A 20,874-nucleotide genomic window follows, 5' to 3' on the forward strand; every position below is an offset into this window, starting at 1 on the left:
TTCTGCTGAACTGTACCAATTTCCACAATGATTTGTTCGGTTCGCAGTCAGCAAAATCGTAAAAAAAAGTCAACGGTATTCACAGCCCTGAATGTAAAGCGTTCTAATTGTTTGAAAACATCTGGTCAGCAGCGAAACCACCATACAAGCGAATCAGTGTTCGGTGAAAGCTTCGGCAAATAGAGTTAGAGTCGGTATATAAATTTCTCGTCACATGTATCGTGATGTACATAGATATATCTCGCTCGCACGCTCGACCGTTTCATGTCAAACAAGCGTGCACTGTGGGGGAATGTTGAGTGTGTTGTGTCGGTTTGGTATGAGGAGGCTCTGACGTAGATGGAAAAAAGGGGGCAATGCGCTTGCACATAAAATCACAAGCACGCGAACCATCGTGTGTATATAGTATGGCAGAGCTTTTGGAGTGCATGACAAGAAAACGACCGAAGTGAAGAAAAAAAAACACACAAAATGAGAACGCGTTGTTCACACACAGCACATCGAGTGAAGCCACAAAAGCGCGTTCGATTCAGTTTCAGAATAATCTTTGGCATGGAATGTCCTGCATAGAATTAAAGTGAATCGAAATAATGTGATTCGAAGCACATTGAATGTGTCATCGAAGGCAAATAGTGTGTCAAACCAAACTTTGAGTCAAACAAAATAAGAGACATTTTTAATCCAATTAATGTGTGTATTTAACACCGTAAAATCTTAAGTCTTGTGTGTTTTTTTATTATTCAAAGAGAGAGGTGTTTTCACTTTTTTCTGCATCGATTGCAAATGCTATCTATTTTCATTTTATTCGGAAAGCTTATAAGTTCAAACGAAACGAACGAACAAAATTCGTAAACAACAACAACAACCAAAAAAGAAGTGAACGGAGGGTGAAACGAAAAAAAAAACTTATTGAATTCTGGTGAAAAATTCATAGTGAATCGATAAAATGTGGCTTCGTTGATGTGTTGAAACGAAAAAGAGAGAAAATCAACGAGGAACATTATTAAAATAATCGACATCAAAATTGAAAGCGAACGTCAAGTATAGCAAAAGTTTTTATTGTTAATAGCAAAGTGTGAATGTTAAATGTAGACGTGTAAATTGATGGAATTCGCCGAATGTCAAATCATCGAATCGAATAACGGTGCTCGTGATGATTTGCCACACAATTGAACGGAAAAGATAACTTAAAATTCAATTCATTCGCGATAATTTCCCAAATTGAATTCGTTGTGTCTGTGAATCTGAAATTAAATTCATTTTTCAGTCATTGAGTGTGCATTGTCTGTGTGTCTGTGTGTGTTTGAGAGTGAGTGAGTGTGTTTCAGTCAGCCGTGCTTGATGATTAGAAAAGAAAGAGGAACAACTGTCGCTCTGTGCACACTCAGCTGGTTGTGTGCCCACTAGACGATACGTGTGCACGTTGATAGATAGATAGTAAGCGCCCACCACGTTCGCTTTCATGTTCTACTCGCTCTTTTTTTTGTTATACCCACATAAAAATTAAAGCTCACAGACATCCAGGAATTTCGAATACGAAGGCGCGCGTTTTGTGTTAAGGAGTTGTGCGGGATAGGACACAAACAAGAAATGGTGCCAAGGTATTACATTCAACTTGTGTCGCATATACTTTGCGTAGCGTAAACGTATAGTTTTGTTGCATGCTCTGTGTTTGTGTATTGTATACGTCTCTCACTCTCTCTCTCCCTATACATATTTTATTCAATATTCAAACCCTACATATATACACATATATGTATATATCTATCATGTCATCCGCGTGCCGCTTTTAGCATCGCTTGCGTACGGGTAAAATTTATGTAGAATCGTTAAACTTTATTTATTATGGAAACGAATACGTATATATATATATATCTTTTGGTGCGGATGTCTGATGTGCCTTCAACCAGGTAATAAATCGTGTGTGTGTGTGTGTCACAACAGAAATTGCTACATTTAATGAATAAAATAATAAAACACAAAACTCCAATTTCAATGGAATGGGATCAAAAGCTCACAAAAAAATTACAATAGATTTAAGACCCGAAAAAAATTCACTTCCGTCATTGTCTTTTACAAAAATTAACTCTGACATTTACCGAAAATTCAATTTCCTCGGGGGAATCGATTAGGCACTTCATAAATTATGATTTCAGGCTTGGTATGCGAAGCGCAATCATAACAAGAAAACAACGATCTCAGCAACAGCAAGTCTGGTTGATATGATTCATTGCTTTGATGCTTCCTTAACGACGATAATGACGACGACGACGTCGACGATGGCGATTTAACATTCATTACTCGACCACGTACAAACATATTCATTTCTCTCTCACGGTGCATTGTTCGCCATCATATTTAGGTCATATGCAAACTAATAAAATATATATACGGAAATAAAACTTATACATATACCATTTCGTTTTTGTTCAATAATGTGAACCCATTTTGCATTGAATCATCGAAAGCGAATGTGCCACGACATGCAAATATTTTCGCACAAAAGCATTTGACAATTTTCTATTATGTTAAGTGAAACGCGCGCGCACGCTGTGTCGCAGAATACAAGACATTTTACACGCATATTCTTCAAAGTTGGCTTGTGCCGCTGCATCCGGAGCAGGAGTACAAAGCTGTAGCTTATTCAACTGCAGCCCCATGGACATAAATATCCATGAAATGTAGATCAAGAAACTTGAATGGAATTCAACTTCGAACAAAGAAACGGTTTTGTACGTGGGTTTTTTTCCTCCTTCTTCAATTCATTCTTGGATGGGTTTTTTTTCTATGTACCTTACCTTACCTCAATGAATTTCAATGAAAACATACACGTTTTGTTTTCTCCAGCACCTCGAATAAGAATTGATTAGGCTCTATACCAACCATATGGCACAATTCACATTGGCCACGCGTGTATGCATTTTCCACATACAATTTATGACTTTTCTTGAACTCTTTCCTGAACGTCGCGATGCAGTCAAATTCCTTTGCATATCCGTCCGTGCGAAATTGAATTTAATCCAATGCATCTCTCGTGATTACCTCGTGTACGGTGTTTTTTCTCGTATGCAATTTTAGTTACGTGTTTATTATCAGAATCATTAGTGAAAATAATGCCAGAAGAGAGAGAAAAACGGCGAAATGACCAAAGAATAACCTTTTCTAACGTCATTTGAATCGTTTTTCTCTTCACGACACGCATGCCTTTCATCACGCAATGAATCCATTTCGGTTTCTTTGTGCTGGCACAAGTTGAGGTTTTTTTTTTCTTCAAAAAAACCGTAATTCGTTTTGTTTCTGATCGTGCAGCGTGAAGAGCAGCAGTTTATATATTTGAAGAGAAAAAACAATGGGAATCAAAGTGCAAAAACCGCACTCGCAATTCAGCTTTTTGCTGTGCCAAAAGTTGCGCCGCGAACAATGTATGAGCGCTTAATTAGCAGCATAATTAAAATCTCATATGGGTCACAACAGAACAGAAAAAAAACACAGAGGAACCACAGCAAAAATACAAAGTGACCATTTGCTGTGTGCATTTCGATTATGTTACGTGCTTTGGAAATGGCAATAAAAACGACATCAACAGCCAGAACCAGCGTGTATAAAAACCATGGACTTTTCCCAAATTTCTCATTTTCATTGAGTAAACGTATTTGGTTGTGTTCTTTTCTTCTCGATTCAATTTTAAATTTTTAATCAATTTCATTTACATAAATGCTGAACTTGCGTGACAACTGCACACAAACACACATTTATAATAATGTGTGTGTGAATGTGAAGCAGCTTGTTAGTGTCGCTGTTGAAGGCATTGTAATTTAATTCTTTTTTCTCTCTCTCTCGCTCGCTCTGTTTCTGTACTGTTTGAATGGAGAATTGCACACAAAATATGAACCACATGCCACTTGACATGGCTTTGGCGTCCTTATGCTTGTCCCACCATATCAACGACACACACACACACACATCAACGGCACCCAATTCTAATTCGCCATGCTGCTGCTGCGTGTATACATTTTTAGTCGTTAGTTTAAATATAATCAAATATGCAAATGCTGTTGAATACAATTAAAAATAAAAATCCTTAGCGCATTTTGTTGAAGAGTTTTGAATAAAAATTGCTTTTTAACGGTGCGCTGTATTTTTTTCTATCTCTCTCTCTCTCTCTCGCTTTTGCTTGTACCACTTTACTTGTTCACTATCCCGTTGTTCCAATCCTCTTGATGGCTTTGATTTTTTTTCTACCATTTTTTTTCTTTCTATTTCAGGTCACACAATTTGTAAAAAGCGAACCGAAATGAGAGTTGATTTTCCACAAACGAACACCTCACCATATCTTGGAATCGTAAGTGGCAAGTGCTATTTTCAAGCGCGAATATTTTATTCTTTTTCTGTTCTGGTGTTCATTCTTTCAACCCAAACCGTATGTCACTTTCAATTCGAAGCTCCACTTGTACAACGTATGATGAACGATGAACGAATGAAACACTTTCATTGGTGTAAGCACTTACAATCGCTGCGACTGTATTGGTGCACCCAGTGAGAGAGAAAGAGAGTTCATCTTGTAAATTATAATGTCACTAAACTGTATCCATTTTTTTCATTTCTCCATCTATATTCCCAAATGATGATAACATTCAAGTCCGCAACTTGGTGTGCATTTGCCGCAATATTCGGAGCTGTCGCCGTAATATCTTGCTGGATACGGAAATGCAGGTATTTCAACATTTGCATACAATGTGCTTCGATGGTTAGTTTAGGGCTGCTTTTTTTCTCATCAAAATGACAACAACAAAAAAACAGTACAAGCCGAACCGAACACAAAGAAGATACAAATAAATTGATTTTGTGCAAGTCAGCACCTCTCCAGGGAAAGGCGAACAGCAATATCACCGAAACGATGAAATCAATTTATTGTATTCCAGCTTTTTTTTCGTTTTTTTATCATAATTTTTTCTCTCTGTGTCCACATTGCAATTTGCAACAGCAGAACTCGATGAAGTGAATGAATGATACAGCATATAAAAAATGTCTCAATATTTTTGTTGATTTAGAACCGGGGCACGCTACATCGCTGACTGACTTTTATTTGCTTAAAAGTAAAGTGACGTCATGATGAAGTCAATTTTAATCTAACTTGGATGATATGGGAAAACTCGTTTATGTTTTTTTTTAACTTCTTTCGCGGTGTGTTTAGATCGATTACATAATTCGTCTTTGGCGTGAGCTGTTCGTAATTGCTTTTGATTTTATCTGAACCGGAACTCAGTAATTGATTTACGTCACTGCTTTTTCAGCTCGATCAATTTTGTGCTTACTTTGGCTCAGTTGTTTTTTTTTCGCATAACTTTTCTATTTTGCATCGATAACATCGCCGTTAAACGGTATACCGCGAAAACATGCCAAAAGTAAATAACCATTTTATTTTTCGGTTATTCGCTATACCGAAAACCTTTCACAAACACGACTTTTCGTCGATGCATTCTGCGGTTAGCATATTATGTCGAAACATACACATGATACGAAGAATAAACGGCATGATTGCTTTCGATTTTGCACAAACATAAATAGATCGAAAACCAGTTCAAAAACGATAAATGCGTCATTACAAATTTGCCTAGTTTTCCTTTGGATATTACTATTTTGAGCGCTATCCCCCCCCCCTCTCTCTCGTTATTGTTTCAAAAAAGCCACTTGAACAATTAGCCATTTTCCACATTCAAATCGAGCGCGCGTTTGAAGTCATAGCGGCAAATGATGATGAAGAAGTGAAGAAGAATATCGCTTTACGGTCTCATCGAGCTGACTTCAAACATGCCAGACATACGGCGCACTTGCAATACCAATTTATTTCGACGATATGACGGTTTCAAGAGAGAGAAAAAAGAAAGGGGAAGAGAGAGAGAGAGTACAAGAGGGCATGCAATTGCCATGTTGAAAATAATAAATGAACGAAAAATCGTATACTTTATGAAAACGAACTTTGAACTCACAAACACATTCATTTTCATTGTTCACGATCAAATATATTTCAATTGTGAATCATTCGCCTGAGAATCGCAACAAAAACACAAATCGACGGTGCATTGTACGCGCACGATACACAGAAGAAATAGAGAGTGAGAGAGTACGAGTTCAGGCGAAACAATAGATATATAGTGGGCCGTTTATCAAAAGTAGTTGGTTCTCGTTTTTATTGAGATTGAAAAGTATATGTCTTTTCGGATGTACATTCCATTTGAATGTTTGACAACACAATTCATTATTCATTGCGCGAAAATGTGCCATAACAACAAAAGTATCAACACTTGAGTGGTTTTTACTGTGCTGCGTTGAGTTTTGTTTTTGTTTTTTCGTTCACAGTCACTGATTAAACGAAATGAGAATGTATAATCAGTTATGCTTTAAAACAAGAGGTATGCATGCACCGAACAGAGAGTATGGCTTTCGGTTTTTGTTATTTCTTCATGAAGTAATGGGTTAAATGATAGCGAAATGGAGTGCACACCCGTTCGAATATTGCTGACATACAGTGTGTTCGCTTTTTGTTGACTCATCATGACAACGCATTCCGATTTTAGCCGAGAAATAGAGTGTGTGAGATAGAGAGGGAGTATTGAAGATGCAGACTAAAAACATAATCTTAATTTATTGCTAAAACCCAAGTGGGCATATTTATGGTATAGATTTTATGTACTCTGGCGCACATCCTCGATGACACTGCTTATAACTAGTCGTAGGCAAGAGAGAAAAAAATTGCCCAACCGAAGAGAAAATCTCGTTCAATTTTTAAGGTTTTTGTTTTCTCTGTCGTTTAAAATGGCTCATTCCATGAAATTCCCTTGGATTTAGGTTTTTTGCACTTTCTAGGCATAGTGGAAAAAGCTTTATTTATTGATACCAATGATCTTAATCCTATGAAATCGCAAAAGCTTTCAACGACATTGTTACGCCCCACAAATGTGGCGTAACTACGTATTATATGCGGCGGCCGTTGATACCATGATTTTTTCGATGCCGTTTTTTTTCGTATTCCATGCGCCATTGCATCAAGCTCCATACACAACAAAAGTTCAACTCCATTGATTAAGCCAAACGACCGATTGTATCGAAATGAATAGCACTCCGTTTCCATTGAATATGCACTGCATTTTATATTTCACGTTCCATTCATGTTGCATTATTATTCACGAATTTATGCCACCGAAAGCGTGAATTACGTACAATTACAGTATTTACCCTCAATTATAAATCATTTTTGGCTTCGTCCGGATATTTGTGATGCCATTCATTCAAATGTAGATTAATTTGATGCATGAATCAAGATAGATGCATCCATTTTCAGGATTTATATACCCAATTCTTGGTCGATTTGATGAGGAATGGTCGATATGGCTCCATGTAATATCAGCAGCGTACCCAGAAAAATTTTTTGGGGGGTGAAAAATCGATTTTTTTTTCTTCATTTTTTTCTTTATGGTGCAACAAAAATTTTGTTGCACCTTTGAAATTTTTGGAGGGTGCAATGCACCCATTGCACAGGCCTGGGTACGGCGCTGTGTAATATGGAACGGAGCTAATTCCGGGTAAAAATTCTCATGTATACGGAGAGAAAGCAATTAAGTGGCTCAGTTTCGGAAGCCGTTTTCTCACCTGCCGTAATCAATAATTCATGTCCATTTTGTGTATGCATGAGGCATTAGTGTAAAATACAAACGGAGCGAACTGGATAAGTGAAATGTGATTCGCAACCATTATTGCTTCGGTACAACGAACAATCTATGTACACATCGCCCGGAGGTATGCATACCAACGCTCGAAATGTCTCTATCGATTGACTTTAACAGTTTTCTTCAATTTTGCAAACATCGTCGTCACATAAACAAACACACACACACACAAACATACATGCAAATCTCGGCCAATCCATAAAGAATGATTTAAGGGCATTTCGAATTACCATTTTATGCCTGTGAATTGCGTGCAAATGAGTGTTGCATATGTTTAACGAAACATACAAAGACTACGAACGGAAAAAACGACAATAATAAAAAATTGCACAAAGCACACATAATTTAAGGGCAGCCGTAGCAAACACGATTAACTGCAATTGTGGTGGTGAAGCGAAAAGTTCGTGACTTTGTGCATGTGTGTGTGTGTGTGTAAAAATGTGCATAAATTTTATGTGTCGCACTGAAATGAAACGAAACGGAACTGAGCACAAATAAAATGGTCAAAAGGGAAGCAAAAAAAAGGAGAGCGCAAAATAAACAGCAACTTAAAATGTATGTCTTCATTATGTGTTTAAAGTTTAGCTCGTGGCCGTTTGGTTTGGCCGATTTTCAGTCAGTCGACTGTGAACGGTTATCGCGGTGATTAGCGTCAACATTTATGGTATCATCCAGCTACAAAACGAAAAGCCAACCAAATTTAAACAAGTTTCAAAGTGAGTTTAAAATTCTACCTTCGATTTTGAAACGGATAAAAGTGGATTTCGATTTCACGTCATTACCAAAATAATCATGTTAATGACAAAAACGACGAAGTGAAGTGAATCGATACTTGTTATTCTTTTCGTACCAAAGCTCGATCCACACACAAAAAAGTGCAGAAAAACGAATGGATTTGTTTTCGCACCACAATATTATCAGTCTATGTGCACCGAAAATGTTGAATAAAATATTAAAAAGCGGAGAGAAAAAAAGAAAAAAGGGAGAAAATCGAATCTGGAGATAGATAAGAGCCATAAATATTGCAGAAAAATGCGAAAAACCCACACTAAGAGAAAAAAAGAACGTCGATTGGGAAAAGCTGTACAATTCAATTCAAAGCATTTTGGACGTGCAATTGAGATATGAACTGCTGAGAATATTCGTTGGACATTGTTACGTTCGTACGAAATACGGTTCTTGAAAATGTTGGTACGCAAAAGCGGTACATCAAAATAATTCTTTTCGGGGCTTTTAAGACGTGATTACAACAACACGTGTACCACTTTTGCGTACTAACATTTTCAGGTACCGCACAAACAATGTCCAACGAATATCCTCAGCAGTTCATATATACGTACTATTCTCGCCATCAGCTGAACAACACAGTAGCAGTTGAATTCGATTTTATGGTTTTATCCAGAAATATAAACTGTGTGTATGTGGCTTCATGGCTTCGTTTTATTTCGACGATATGTTGTCACTGCTATGATTAGCAATCCCGTGCTGTGATGCATCAGTCCATAATTCATTTGATTTCGAAACATACATTCGAAGTGAAGTTTTCAACATTCGTACAGTTTTTATTTCAGCATTTTTCAAAATAGTTCACTCCGAGAAACTGCATTCCATACGTATCTGTTCTCCTTTTTTCGTTGTTCCACCAAATTTGCCCCCAACCACATCGTGCCAAAAATAGAAATTGGAACAATTTTCACTTGTTCACACTGAGTTCCAACTGGAAATGGTTTCATATTGGCATCGATCGCTTGCTCAAAAATAGAGATAAAATGCAATTTTTACCATTGCTTGCAACATCATTGGTATTTATGCGAAAATATCTCGTATTCCCACCATTGAAACCGATACCGAATCAGAAAAAGTGTAAAACGATGGTTTAAAAAAATCAAGTAATAATAACGATAGTTAGCGGCACAGTCAATCTGCTGGCCAATATACTCTCTACTACTCTGGCGGATAATTGATTTTAATTTTTATAAAGATTTTCAATTAGTGCTGACGCAAAATGAATGCAGTTGTGAATTTCGTCTGAACAAGAGATATTAAATTGCGGTCGGATTACCATATATGTGTGTGTAATGGATATACGAGATACTATATGTTCGAACTATATGCTTTTTCAACTAATTAGTTTATATCTGACTTGAACATGTGAACTTCACATTGTGAACAACACTGGAGTGTGTCTTGATATTACTCGGTATATACAGCGTCGGTGTAAAAAAAAGCGTGAGCGACGATTTTCTCTAGAGGATTTTCGTTCATTTTATATTGGATTAACTCACGAAAACATTATGTTTGTCATTAGTCAAAAGATAGTTTTGCGTTTCACTGAAGTTAGGTATTTTGTCCATTAATATAATATACGTATTTATGTTTCAATTTTCATATTTCAAAAGTCAAAACTTTCAAAATATAAATTATCGTCCGTTATTTCGAGCAAAATATAAATTACAAGCGTAATTAATTACATTCAGTGTCATGTGAATCTGGTCGACGAAGGTTTCTTAGGTGGAAAAGTTTTTAGCAAGCAAAACGAAAATTCACTTCATTATAAACTTTGACTTTATCCAACAAGTACAGGAGAAAAAGAAAGTTAACTTGGTCTAAAAAACAAAATAAGAGAAAAAGAATTGACTTTATCTAACGAAAAAATCAAGAAGAAACGAAAACTTACCTCTCACTCTTTTGTCAACTAAACTAACTCCCTGTAGGATTCAACGACAGCAACAAATTCAACAACATCACTGCCACAGACCCAATTTTATCAGTCACCATCAAGATCGGTGTCGATATTGGTATACAAAACCATAAATTCGGTATACAAAAGCAGCCGAAAGATAATCGTGCGAGTATGTGAAGTGGCCAGCGCCAAAAAGGTCAAGCCATTCAAAATGTTTAATTTGTATTCAACGATGAATCGGCGCGCTGCCGACTCTGATCGCGACGTCAAAGAGCTTGAAACCACTGGCCACGATCGCTTTTGTCAAATACGTCCATCCAGGTAGGCTGGTTTTGACTACCCATACATCCCATTATTATCAAACTTATTTCATCCTCTTGTGTTCAAACAACAAATCAGAAAACTTTCCAAAGTTGAACAAAAACAAAGAATGAAAGAAAAAATTGAAAAAAATTGTTCAAAGAAAAAAAGGTAATAATGCTCGCTCCATTGAAATTTAGGTCTTCGTTTCGTAAAAAGCGTAAGAGAAATGTACGACGCGCACAATCGGCGGCCGAGTTCGATCCGCGCGCATTATCAGCGGCTAATAAACGAACTCTGTTCAAGTAAGCTATCCCAAGAACACAATTTCATTTTTTTTATCCATCGATTTTAGTATTCGAAACCGTGTACTCGGTTTGAATACACCCAACCAAAATTGGCTCGGACACAAAAAAAGACAATTCAAATATTCAAATTTATTAGAAAATCCCGAATTCTCATGCGATTGCTTGAAAAATTTAACTGTGGAATTCAATCTATACGCAGAGGTCGATCGGTTAGTTCGGAGCAAGAGAATTCCGAAAGTGAGCAAACCGAAAAGTCTCCATTGGTCAGTGCAAAACTGGAAACGTTCGCTAAAATGCTATTCAATCGCGCAAATGCTGCATCACAAGACAGCCTTGGTAGTGGCGGCTCACCAAAAGAGACCAACTCATCGCCAACCAGGTGGTTAACAATTCCAAACTTCGCTGTTGTTATTGTTGTTGTTGTTGTTCTTTATTATATTATGAATCCAAAACCAAAACTGTATCTTAATCTATTTATACAAGAATCGTTTTTTGAATGCTATGTGAAAAGTTTTTGTGCTATAACCGTAATATATACTTCAAATAGCTTCAATTCAATCGCTGAAATTTTGTTACGATTTTGTGGTCATTGAATTTTAGATGATTGTTGCTCAAACTCGTAGTTTAAATCGAATCGATTTTGCTAGTGATTGTTTTTTTTATATTCGTTTTTCCCAAAACAGACATAGTTTTCCATCCACTCGAATTGAATGTGTCTTCTTTAGATAGTTTTTTTGTCCAGAAAACTGTTCATTTTTTGCTTGCTGAATGTAGATACAACAAAGCTCGTGTCATTTATACAATTCCACGCCACTTCGTAGCGGCGCGTGAGATTCATTGTAAAAAATATAAACCAGAAATAGTTATCAAATTTTACCATTTTTATGAATGATTATCAACCATGTGAAACCATCGAATTGGCCATCCATATAAATTACTTTAATTGTAGATTAACTGTTTTCTGACAAATCGATTTTAATCCTTCACTTCAACCTATCTCACACACACATATACCTAGCGACAATTGCATGAGAACGGCAGCATCTGTAAAGCACAATTTAGTGAGATGCATCCGTTCGGAAATTACAACGTGTAACGGAAAAAACTAAAAGAAAAAACAAGAGAGAAAAACAAGAAAAGAAGAAAAGCTAAGAAAAAAACCAACAAACCAAATTCGAAGTAAAAAATATATTAACTGCAGGGTTTGAGTCCATTCCATTTCTTATTCAATGTTTTTTTGTCCACATTCTGTGTTTTTCTCGTGAATGAAAATTGAAAACTAGGTTACATTCACACAGTGAAGTAATTTATTTTAAATTTACATTTGCACATAAACATCCGAGCGCAAAAACTTTCAGTGCTCGAAAATGTGTAAATGGTCTAGCACCCAGCACACAGACAATTGTGTGCAACCTCAGGCCAACTGAAATTCGAAAACCAATTTTCCGCTTGTGCAACACAATTGGCAAACGTTTTCACACTTTCATTTTGTGACATATCACTTGACAACTTTTCATTTGATGCATGAAGGTTTATGATTAATCGTTCCCTCTAGCTCTGTTTTTCGATGTATTGTTTTCTTCCAATAAATGGAAACTTGCAAACTAAACGCATGGTGTGTGCTGTGTATATATGTTTGTAACAATGTTGACTGATCCTAAATGCAAAACTTTCCATTCTCTAGTGTTTCGATAATAAAATAATTGAAATAGTTTTCTCGTTACTTCCATGGTTCAGCATCGATGTGTGCGTTATTTTGGTTTGCGTTTTTGGAAGAATGTTCAATTGAATTTGTATCGTCTAGTTTTACCATACACACCATTTTCCGTTGCTGATACTCGAATTCATTCTAACCTACATATATGTGTTGTTTTGCATTTTTGATAGGTGTTTTGTATACAAAACAATATACATATTTCATAAATTGAAAAAGAGTGAATTTACTTTTTTTTCGACAGCATCAACTCTGTCGTTTATCGAACAAAAGCAAACTTTTTTTGGTACATCAACACCTGCGTGTGTCCTTTTTAAATTAAAATCCATCTTTTGTTTAAATAACATTTTCCACTACGATTGAAACTAATAACTCATAGTCAAAACAAAAAAGGACTAATCGTTCCAAAAGTTGAACCTTAAACATTTTCTATAGAAAGCAATTTTTTGTATTACATTTCATTTTCCATCATCATTGGCTGTTGTGCGTTTAAATTCATTACACTGCAAACTGAGCCACACAACTTTTACGACTTGTTTGGTTGTTAATTCAGAACATAAGTTTTAGTTAGTTTTTCGTTTTTCTCGCTCGCTTCAGACACACAGTTTAACTGATTTGTTTTTCGCATTTTCACGGCATTCTGAAGCGAGAGAGCGTACCCACTTTTCCGTTCCTACCTTGTAAATGCTAGCAACTTATACACGTTCCAATTTATGAAATGTTTTGACTAAAAATTTTCCGTTTTGTATAAAAAGTTGTTGAAAGCTATCGTTGTTTCGTTAATTCGGTAATGCGTCATTTGATGAAATTTGATTGAACGGTGCTTTTCTTTCTCTTTTTTTTTTGCGAATTTGGTCGTGTCGGTTTTGTAGGAACAACTTAAAATTCCAGTATTCGGCATTAGATCCGGGTATGACGGCAGCAGATCGAACACCACGTGAACGAGCAACGCGAGAACGGTCATACATTTCGTGTCAGGAATGGACTGAAAAATCGGCGGGCCGTTACGAGATCATGGCACATTTGGATGATATTGGCTGTAGACCGAATAAAAATTGGTTTTTGCTGAACGATACCACCGTCCGAACCGACCGTTTAATGACATTGATTCCGTTGCCGGCCGATTGTGTTGCTCTAGAGGAATTATCACCATCCGATTCACCCAAAGGTGTACTAATGGAACTGCTCGGTTCATTGCAACATCCATACATTTATCCGGTGCTCGATCTAGGAATTTTCTATTCAAATCAAATTCACTATGCGTGTCTCGTGATGCCATTTAATGCGCGTGGCAGCCTCAAGGATTTAATTTACAAAGTAAATTCATAAATTTGATTTTTTCCATACATGTGGATGCATTCCATTGATTAAACATGTCACTCAAATACGAAATTGTTTTCATTTACAATTTTTTTTCTTTCGGTTTCCGTTCATTTGTTTTGTCCCACTCGCATACGTCCGTGCAGTCACAATGGAATGATCCGTGGAATCGTAAATATACAAAAAAGTCAACATGTTTGCCGTTGTCACAGGTGCAGCGGTTAGGCCGACAAATTTTGGAAGCGTTACTATTTTTACGCGAACGAGGCTTTCCATCACATGGTCACTTGCATAGCGGCAATGTTATACTTCAAAATGGCGTTGCTAGGTACGTACAGTACACTCACATTTAATGATTTATTTATCATCATTTTTCACACTTGTCAAGACTTTTCCATAATAAAATATTTCCGATGGGCCATCCAACGACACAGCTACGAGTGCGATGGTGTGAGAGTGCCGAGTGAACACTTCACTTCAATGCACACATTGAAAATCGATTTATGTCCTCGTTGTTTATTAATTAATCATTGAAATAGTTTGACATATATTTATTCTATTCTCATGTGACCGTTCGAAACATGTGCAGATCGGCGCACATCAATGCGGCCGCCTCAATGATAATCATCTCGGTTAGGTTCGTCGCAAAATAAACAAAGTTCAAGTACATTTCCATAATGATGATCATCAGCTGCGATAAAATAGGGTTGTTAAAAATGACGGTTCGTGTCACAGCACGTGCCGCTTCAATAACATACGAATGAAAGCTTCACGCGTCGCCTTACTGTTGTTTATGTATTTTTTTTCGCTATGCACAGGCATTTTCATTTATTATTCCGATACTTGTTTTTTTATCGTCGAATATTTACTACAATTTTGTTTTATATATCTTCGCGTGTTTCAGCTTCATTTAAAAAATAAACCCAATCGTATTATGCATGCATTTCAAATCACAGAGAGCATACACACCTGTTCGAGGAACCTCTCGCTCTTTCTCTCTCTCTCTCTGTTTCTCTTTCTGGATAAAATACTAATCCATTTGTGGCCGTGACGCAAAACATTTGAACACACACCGAGCGAAAGAAAGAGAGAGAGAGAGATAGAGAGAGAGAGAGATAGCGAGAGAGAGAGAGAGAGAAGGCGAGAGCGAAAGCGAAAAAAGAAACCCAAATCACTCTAATAAAATAAACATGCACTTCCTTCCACTTCTGAAACCTCAACATGCTTTCGATATTCTTGCATTAGGTTATCGGGTTTGGAAAACGGTTTGCTGGGCTTAAACTCAAAAGTGAATGCGGTGGTATGGGCAAAGAGTATTGCAGATGTTGAGAATATGGATATCATTTGCTTTGGTCATTTACTGTTTGAAATGTGCACTGGCTATGAATTACCGTCACCGCGCCCAACCGCCGGCCACTTGCAATTGGATTTGGAACGATATCCACAGGTATTACTATAGTTTACATACGTATATATTTTCCAATTTGCTTGAAATCACATTGGCATGAAAATGACAATGATAATCTCGCGCGCTTTCATTGTAATTCAATAGGTGGTTGAAGTGCTACAAATGATTTTTGAATCTCCCGATAATCGATATCCAACTGTTGAAGAGCTTGTGCTATGCGATTTGTTCCGCAACATCGATTTACGTGAAATGAGAGGACCATCAATTTCGGTAAGCCAGACGGATACATCGTTGCGTCACGTCAAGATTTTCCCATCACTCATCCACACGTTGGAAAAAGCGTTTTCCATTGTTGTTAACTGATAAAATGTGATTAATTTCTCTTTCTTATGGTCGTTCTTAATAGTCGTTCAAGCACGGTTTAAGTATATCCACGTTGAATCTGTTGAATGCGGTTCGCCGAAGGCAAGGTGCTTCGTTAAATGGCTCATACAGTGAAGGTAGTTCACCATGCACACCGCCTTCAACTCCGCGACGTATCGGGTAATTAACACTTCTATATTCGACCCCTTTTTTCTATTCGCGATTAATTGTTCGTTATCTTTTCCATCTCTTTTGGTGGCCATTATTCTTATTCTTCTAATTAATAACCTTTTTTTTTACATTTATCATTTTGCATGCACTTTATTATGAATGAAACTCACTCACCACAACTGTATGTTTTTCTGCGCAACAGTACATACCATTGTGTACCTCATGACCACTTCGATTTTCGTTTTGAAAACCAATGAATTATATGCAGCATTTTTCTAATGTTAACTGTTTTTTTGTCTCTCATTTATTTTCTACGAACACTTTGTTTGATTATTTTCTATGTTTTAAATTCGTAATGATTTATTCATGTGTGTTGTTTTCATTTTAGTTTCTTTTGGATTTATTTTCGGTTTGAACATAAGCAGAAGATTAGCATAAAAAACTAAAAATCATCCATTATTGGTTAACTTAAAACTAATAAAAAACTCTTTGTTTTCATTCAAATAAAAAAACAACACACTTTCTCAGATTGCGTGATGTAAATTCATTTGACATTTCAAGCGATTCGGAAGATGTTTTAGACGAAGTCGTCATAACGGCGTCTTCATCTGAGTTCCATCAGTTCCATGGTTTTCTGCATCCATCCATGTCGTCGCCGATCACATTCTTCGACAATAGCATGCATTCTAACGAATCGATGCCATCGACTTCGTTGAATGTTGGTGCAACCAGTTCATCGAACGCTTCAAATGCTTCGAACGTTTCGAACGCTTCGAATGAATGTGCTAATGAGAGCTTGGCTATTCCATCGGTTGCATCAACGTCAACATTTTCAAATCAATTGACAACGGATCTATGTACTACATCGAAGAATTCAAAGAGTCGTCGTATGGAGTATTCGATGCGTGGGACTAAAACCTGTAGTAGCAGCAGCAGTTGTAATCCATCACAGGATTCTGCGTTTGGTTCAATGACAGATGGTGAACTATCGATTGCATCGAACAGTTGCCGGATGAGCAGTTTCCAATCGATGTCATCGCCAATCGATGAAAGTGTTGAAGATTCGATAACTGGTTTACCCGGACCATCTCTAACCTCATCACTGTCTCGTGCATCAACCACATCGAATAACGAAAGTATTGATGTGCCCGATTACAATCCCACTGCATCTTCGTCCGATTACAATCCCGCTGCATCCGTCTTTAATTTGGTGAAAAAGAAGTCGGCATCATTTGGTACGTCATCAAGTGGACTGCCCATTGAACCACCGACCATTTTGGTGAACGACGGAAATTCATTCTATACAACATCACCGGCCAAAACATTTGGCACAATTCAAGTGTTTTCACAAAAGTATCGAGTGTCATCGTTTGAGGAGATGTCGACCAAGCGCAGCTTTTTACGTAATGTGCATAAGCAAAATTTTCGATCGCTTGAAGAAGAGCGTCGCATTGATTCAGCATTCACTCCCGTTGTGAAAACCATTCATTCGCATCATCGAAGCTTTGATGCCAGCCATCGTAATATAAACAATTCGGAAAAGTTTAAGAAATTGACGCACGTCTCATTTGCCAGCAAAGTGTCGACGACACGTGAACGCCATACCGTATGGAAAAATAGTATTTTGGCACGAAAAAATAATCTCATCAAATCGAATGAATCGCTTCACGATTACAGTAATTACAGCGCATCGAGTAGCACGAATAGCAGCCCAAAATCAGCTCAAACCGAAATTTTCTACGATACCAAACTGCGAAAGCGTGTCAATTCGACCAATGAGCTGAGCTCAACGTATCGCACCGATATCGATGGACGATTTTCAATGCTTGCCGATGATTTAAAGTGTTTCGCTCGAAAATCTTGCTCAGAACGTTATTTACTCAATATGACCATGCTCCGGCAAACAACAATCACCAATGATTGCGATGAATGTGATGAAGATGAATCGAACGGTGGCGTTTCGCAGCGTTCGGAAAATGAAAGTTGCCTCGATGAAACGTGCAGCAATAGTTCAAACAGTGCATATGGTCATGTTACACTCACAAACAGCTCAACCAATTCGAAAACACCGGAAAATAATAGCACCGATTCGTCGCCAAGTCATCGAAGTATGTGCAAAATTATCGGTGGTATTGATGTGGATAATCGACACATTGAGGAAAAGATTCCATTGTTAGACGGCATGGAAATGTCACCGATGATCAGTCCAGTAGAAAATAATGAAATGTTGTGATATCCTCAAGTAGAATTGTAAGAAATATGAACAGCGTGAGGGTATACGTGTGAAAGGAAAAATGAGAAACATGTGAGAAAAAGACGTAAGGAACGTGAGGATGTGTAAGAAAATAGGAATACGTGTGAAAATGGAAAATTGAATGCGATAACGTTTTAGCGGTGATTTATACGATAGGATTTTGGCGACGAATATGACAAAGATTTATAGCAATCTAACACACACATAGATACACATGAAATGGTCCAAGATGAAGGATTTTAATGGGAAATCATACAAAATGCAATCCAATAGACACCTGGAAAAATATCTCTTATCAAATCAATATTCATTTTGTAAGCACAGACTCAACGCTTCTCACACATTCGCGTAACATTTTCAATTTAGAGCAACAACCAAATAAACCGAGTTTATGATCAAATTTCAGTTTAGAGTTCATTTCAATGGATTATTGTGTAGCTTTATTGACACAAATCAATGGAAACAAAGAATATGAAAATTTCTGAAAATTTCCAAATTATAGACTTTTTGCCCGTTTAGAATCAAAAGACGAAGAAATCATAAATCCCATTAGAAGGTTTGTTACAATAAATATTATCTACAACTACTACTACTGAATCAAAAAGACTTGACCTTTTATCGTTTGTATAGGATTTAGAATTCTTTTACCCTGTTTTTTTGGTCTTTACAACAAAAATAAAAGCAGAGAAAAAAAACCTATACACGTAAGAAATCAATTGGACAATATCGCATGGGACGGAAATTTGTGCATTTCTCTTTTAAAACTACACAAACACATTTTACAAAGGTCAAACAAAAAACCGATTCGAACAAAAAAAAAACGATTCAAACAGAAAAAAGAAATCAAATTCGAGCATGTACGGAGGCTAATCAATGAAAAGCGATTGTTATTCGACGAAGTTGTTTCCATCAACCAGAGTCTGTTTATTTCATATCGATATTTATGGAAATGAAACGAAAAAAGAAAACGTATTTTGTGCCGTCCTACGCAATTCAACAAATACTCCCACATTGAGTAGTACATACAAAATGGTTGGGTTTGTTTTTAATCGACGTTTTCAACCGCAACCATATGTGTATCACGCTCTCTCGTTCAGTCAAAAATAAACAAATAATCGATTTCTTGAGCTGTTCAAAAGACAAATCGACGATTGAATTGAAATTCGAGACGTTTTTTTCTTCAATGTCAATACATTTCCCTCGACATATATTGAAAGTTCATGCGTTCATTTTTTCTTAGTTAGCGTAGATGATTAGATATTCGCCTAATTCATGTTTCTTCTTTTTTTTCTAAATGACAGAGAAAACAAAATATATCGAACAAACTAGTGACAAAAACGGTAAATGTGTTCGTTGCTAAGAATATTCGTTCAAAGGTCAATTTACTTTATTTAGTGTATAATTAGTCATAGAGAAAATAATTGAATGAAAAAACCAAATTTTAATGTTGAGATTGAACGGAAAAATTATCACAGGTAGAATGGAGGGTGTGATTTAAGTTCATTCTATATATTCTTCTGGGTCCAAACATACACATAAGTTACACAGAGAGCAGAAAAAAGAGTGTATATTTAGAAAGTCTGTTGAACAAAAGTTCTTCTTTTGAGAAGATCATCTTGGGAGAAAGAGAAAAAAAGAGAAATTGGGAGCAAGAAAGAAAAAAGCAAACAAAAGAAGAAAAGAGAAGGAGAGGAAAAATAAAAAAGTACGTAAAAAATATTTATAAATTATATTCGAAAGGAATGAATTCTGTAGAGATGTTTTCGTGTGTCCATCAAAAATCGGATTTTGCCTGGCATTGTGTGAATATGTGCACGTGCAGCTATTGCAACCGAAAAAAAAGCGAACAGTGTTTTTATTTGACAATAAATTTTAACATTTTAAATAAGTCGAAATGGGAGAACAAAAACCACCAAAAAAAATCAAGAGTTTTAATTCAATCGTTTAACCATACAAAAAAAGACATTTGTGTGCAAAGTACGGACATTTTTAGGGTATAGTAAAATTTGATTGTTCTTTACATGCATCAGCGAATGAAATCGTTTTCTATTTTTTCTGCACATTCGGAACGATTTTCATTTCATGCACATTTAGCATTTGGAATGCAAATGTGGGATTTTATCCATTTGTTTACATTGTGACAGCCACTCGAAAATATATCGAGAGAGAGTGCTTTTTTTCTCGCCCGCTTAATCGATATATTGCAATTTTATCATGAGACGCTTTGTCTATAAATCGAAGTAAATAAAACTGCAGAAAAAAAACAACAGCAAACGCTTTCTCCGCTTTTAATTTATTCCGAACAAATGGACACATTAAATGCCCACGAGGATAACCAAATAATTAGTAACGATGCATTATTTATTGCTTCGTTTTCTATATACGACTCTTTTTTTTCAAACATGATTGACAGACAAATGCCAAAAAACGATTGATAATTTCATGTGGCGACAGAAAATTGTTTAATAGTCCCATAAATATGTTAGCCGATTCACGAAAATCGTAGCTCAATTCATGCAAATAAACAAAAAAAAAAATCACAATCAAAATACCACGAGACAAAAATATTCAAAAGAGAAAAATATTTAGTAGAAGTAATTCAATCACACTGATTCAGTATTTCTAA

The 20,874-nt window shown here is 36.5% G+C and overlaps 1 protein-coding gene across 7 annotated transcripts; it reads left to right on the forward strand.

Annotated features, from left to right (window-relative positions):
* The first annotated feature begins 527 nt into the window (after positions 1-527).
* LOC129564998 (slowpoke-binding protein) lies at positions 528-20,830 on the forward strand. 7 transcript variants are annotated; one of them, XM_055439258.1, is made up of 11 exons: positions 4,294-4,342; positions 4,640-4,713; positions 10,442-10,731; positions 10,911-11,015; positions 11,218-11,397; positions 13,605-14,049; positions 14,199-14,380; positions 15,298-15,499; positions 15,605-15,730; positions 15,867-16,003; positions 16,523-20,830. In XM_055439258.1, the coding sequence occupies exons 2-11, from the start codon at positions 4,708-4,710 to the stop codon at positions 18,225-18,227; spliced, it is 3,378 nt and encodes a 1,125-aa protein (XP_055295233.1). In that variant the 5' UTR covers positions 4,294-4,342; positions 4,640-4,707; the 3' UTR covers positions 18,228-20,830. The 7 variants fall into 7 exon arrangements, with proteins under 7 accessions (XP_055295236.1, XP_055295237.1, XP_055295233.1 ...); XM_055439264.1 differs by having other exon boundaries at positions 16,197-19,929; XM_055439259.1 differs by lacking the exon at positions 11,218-11,397.
* The last annotated feature ends 44 nt before the right edge of the window (positions 20,831-20,874 follow it).

The sequence above is a fragment of the Sitodiplosis mosellana genome, unplaced genomic scaffold (assembly GCF_009176505.1).
Source record: "Sitodiplosis mosellana isolate CC-2019 unplaced genomic scaffold, AAFC_SMos_1.0 Smas_scaffold_2, whole genome shotgun sequence".
In the NCBI taxonomy this organism is placed as follows: domain Eukaryota; kingdom Metazoa; phylum Arthropoda; class Insecta; order Diptera; family Cecidomyiidae; genus Sitodiplosis; species Sitodiplosis mosellana.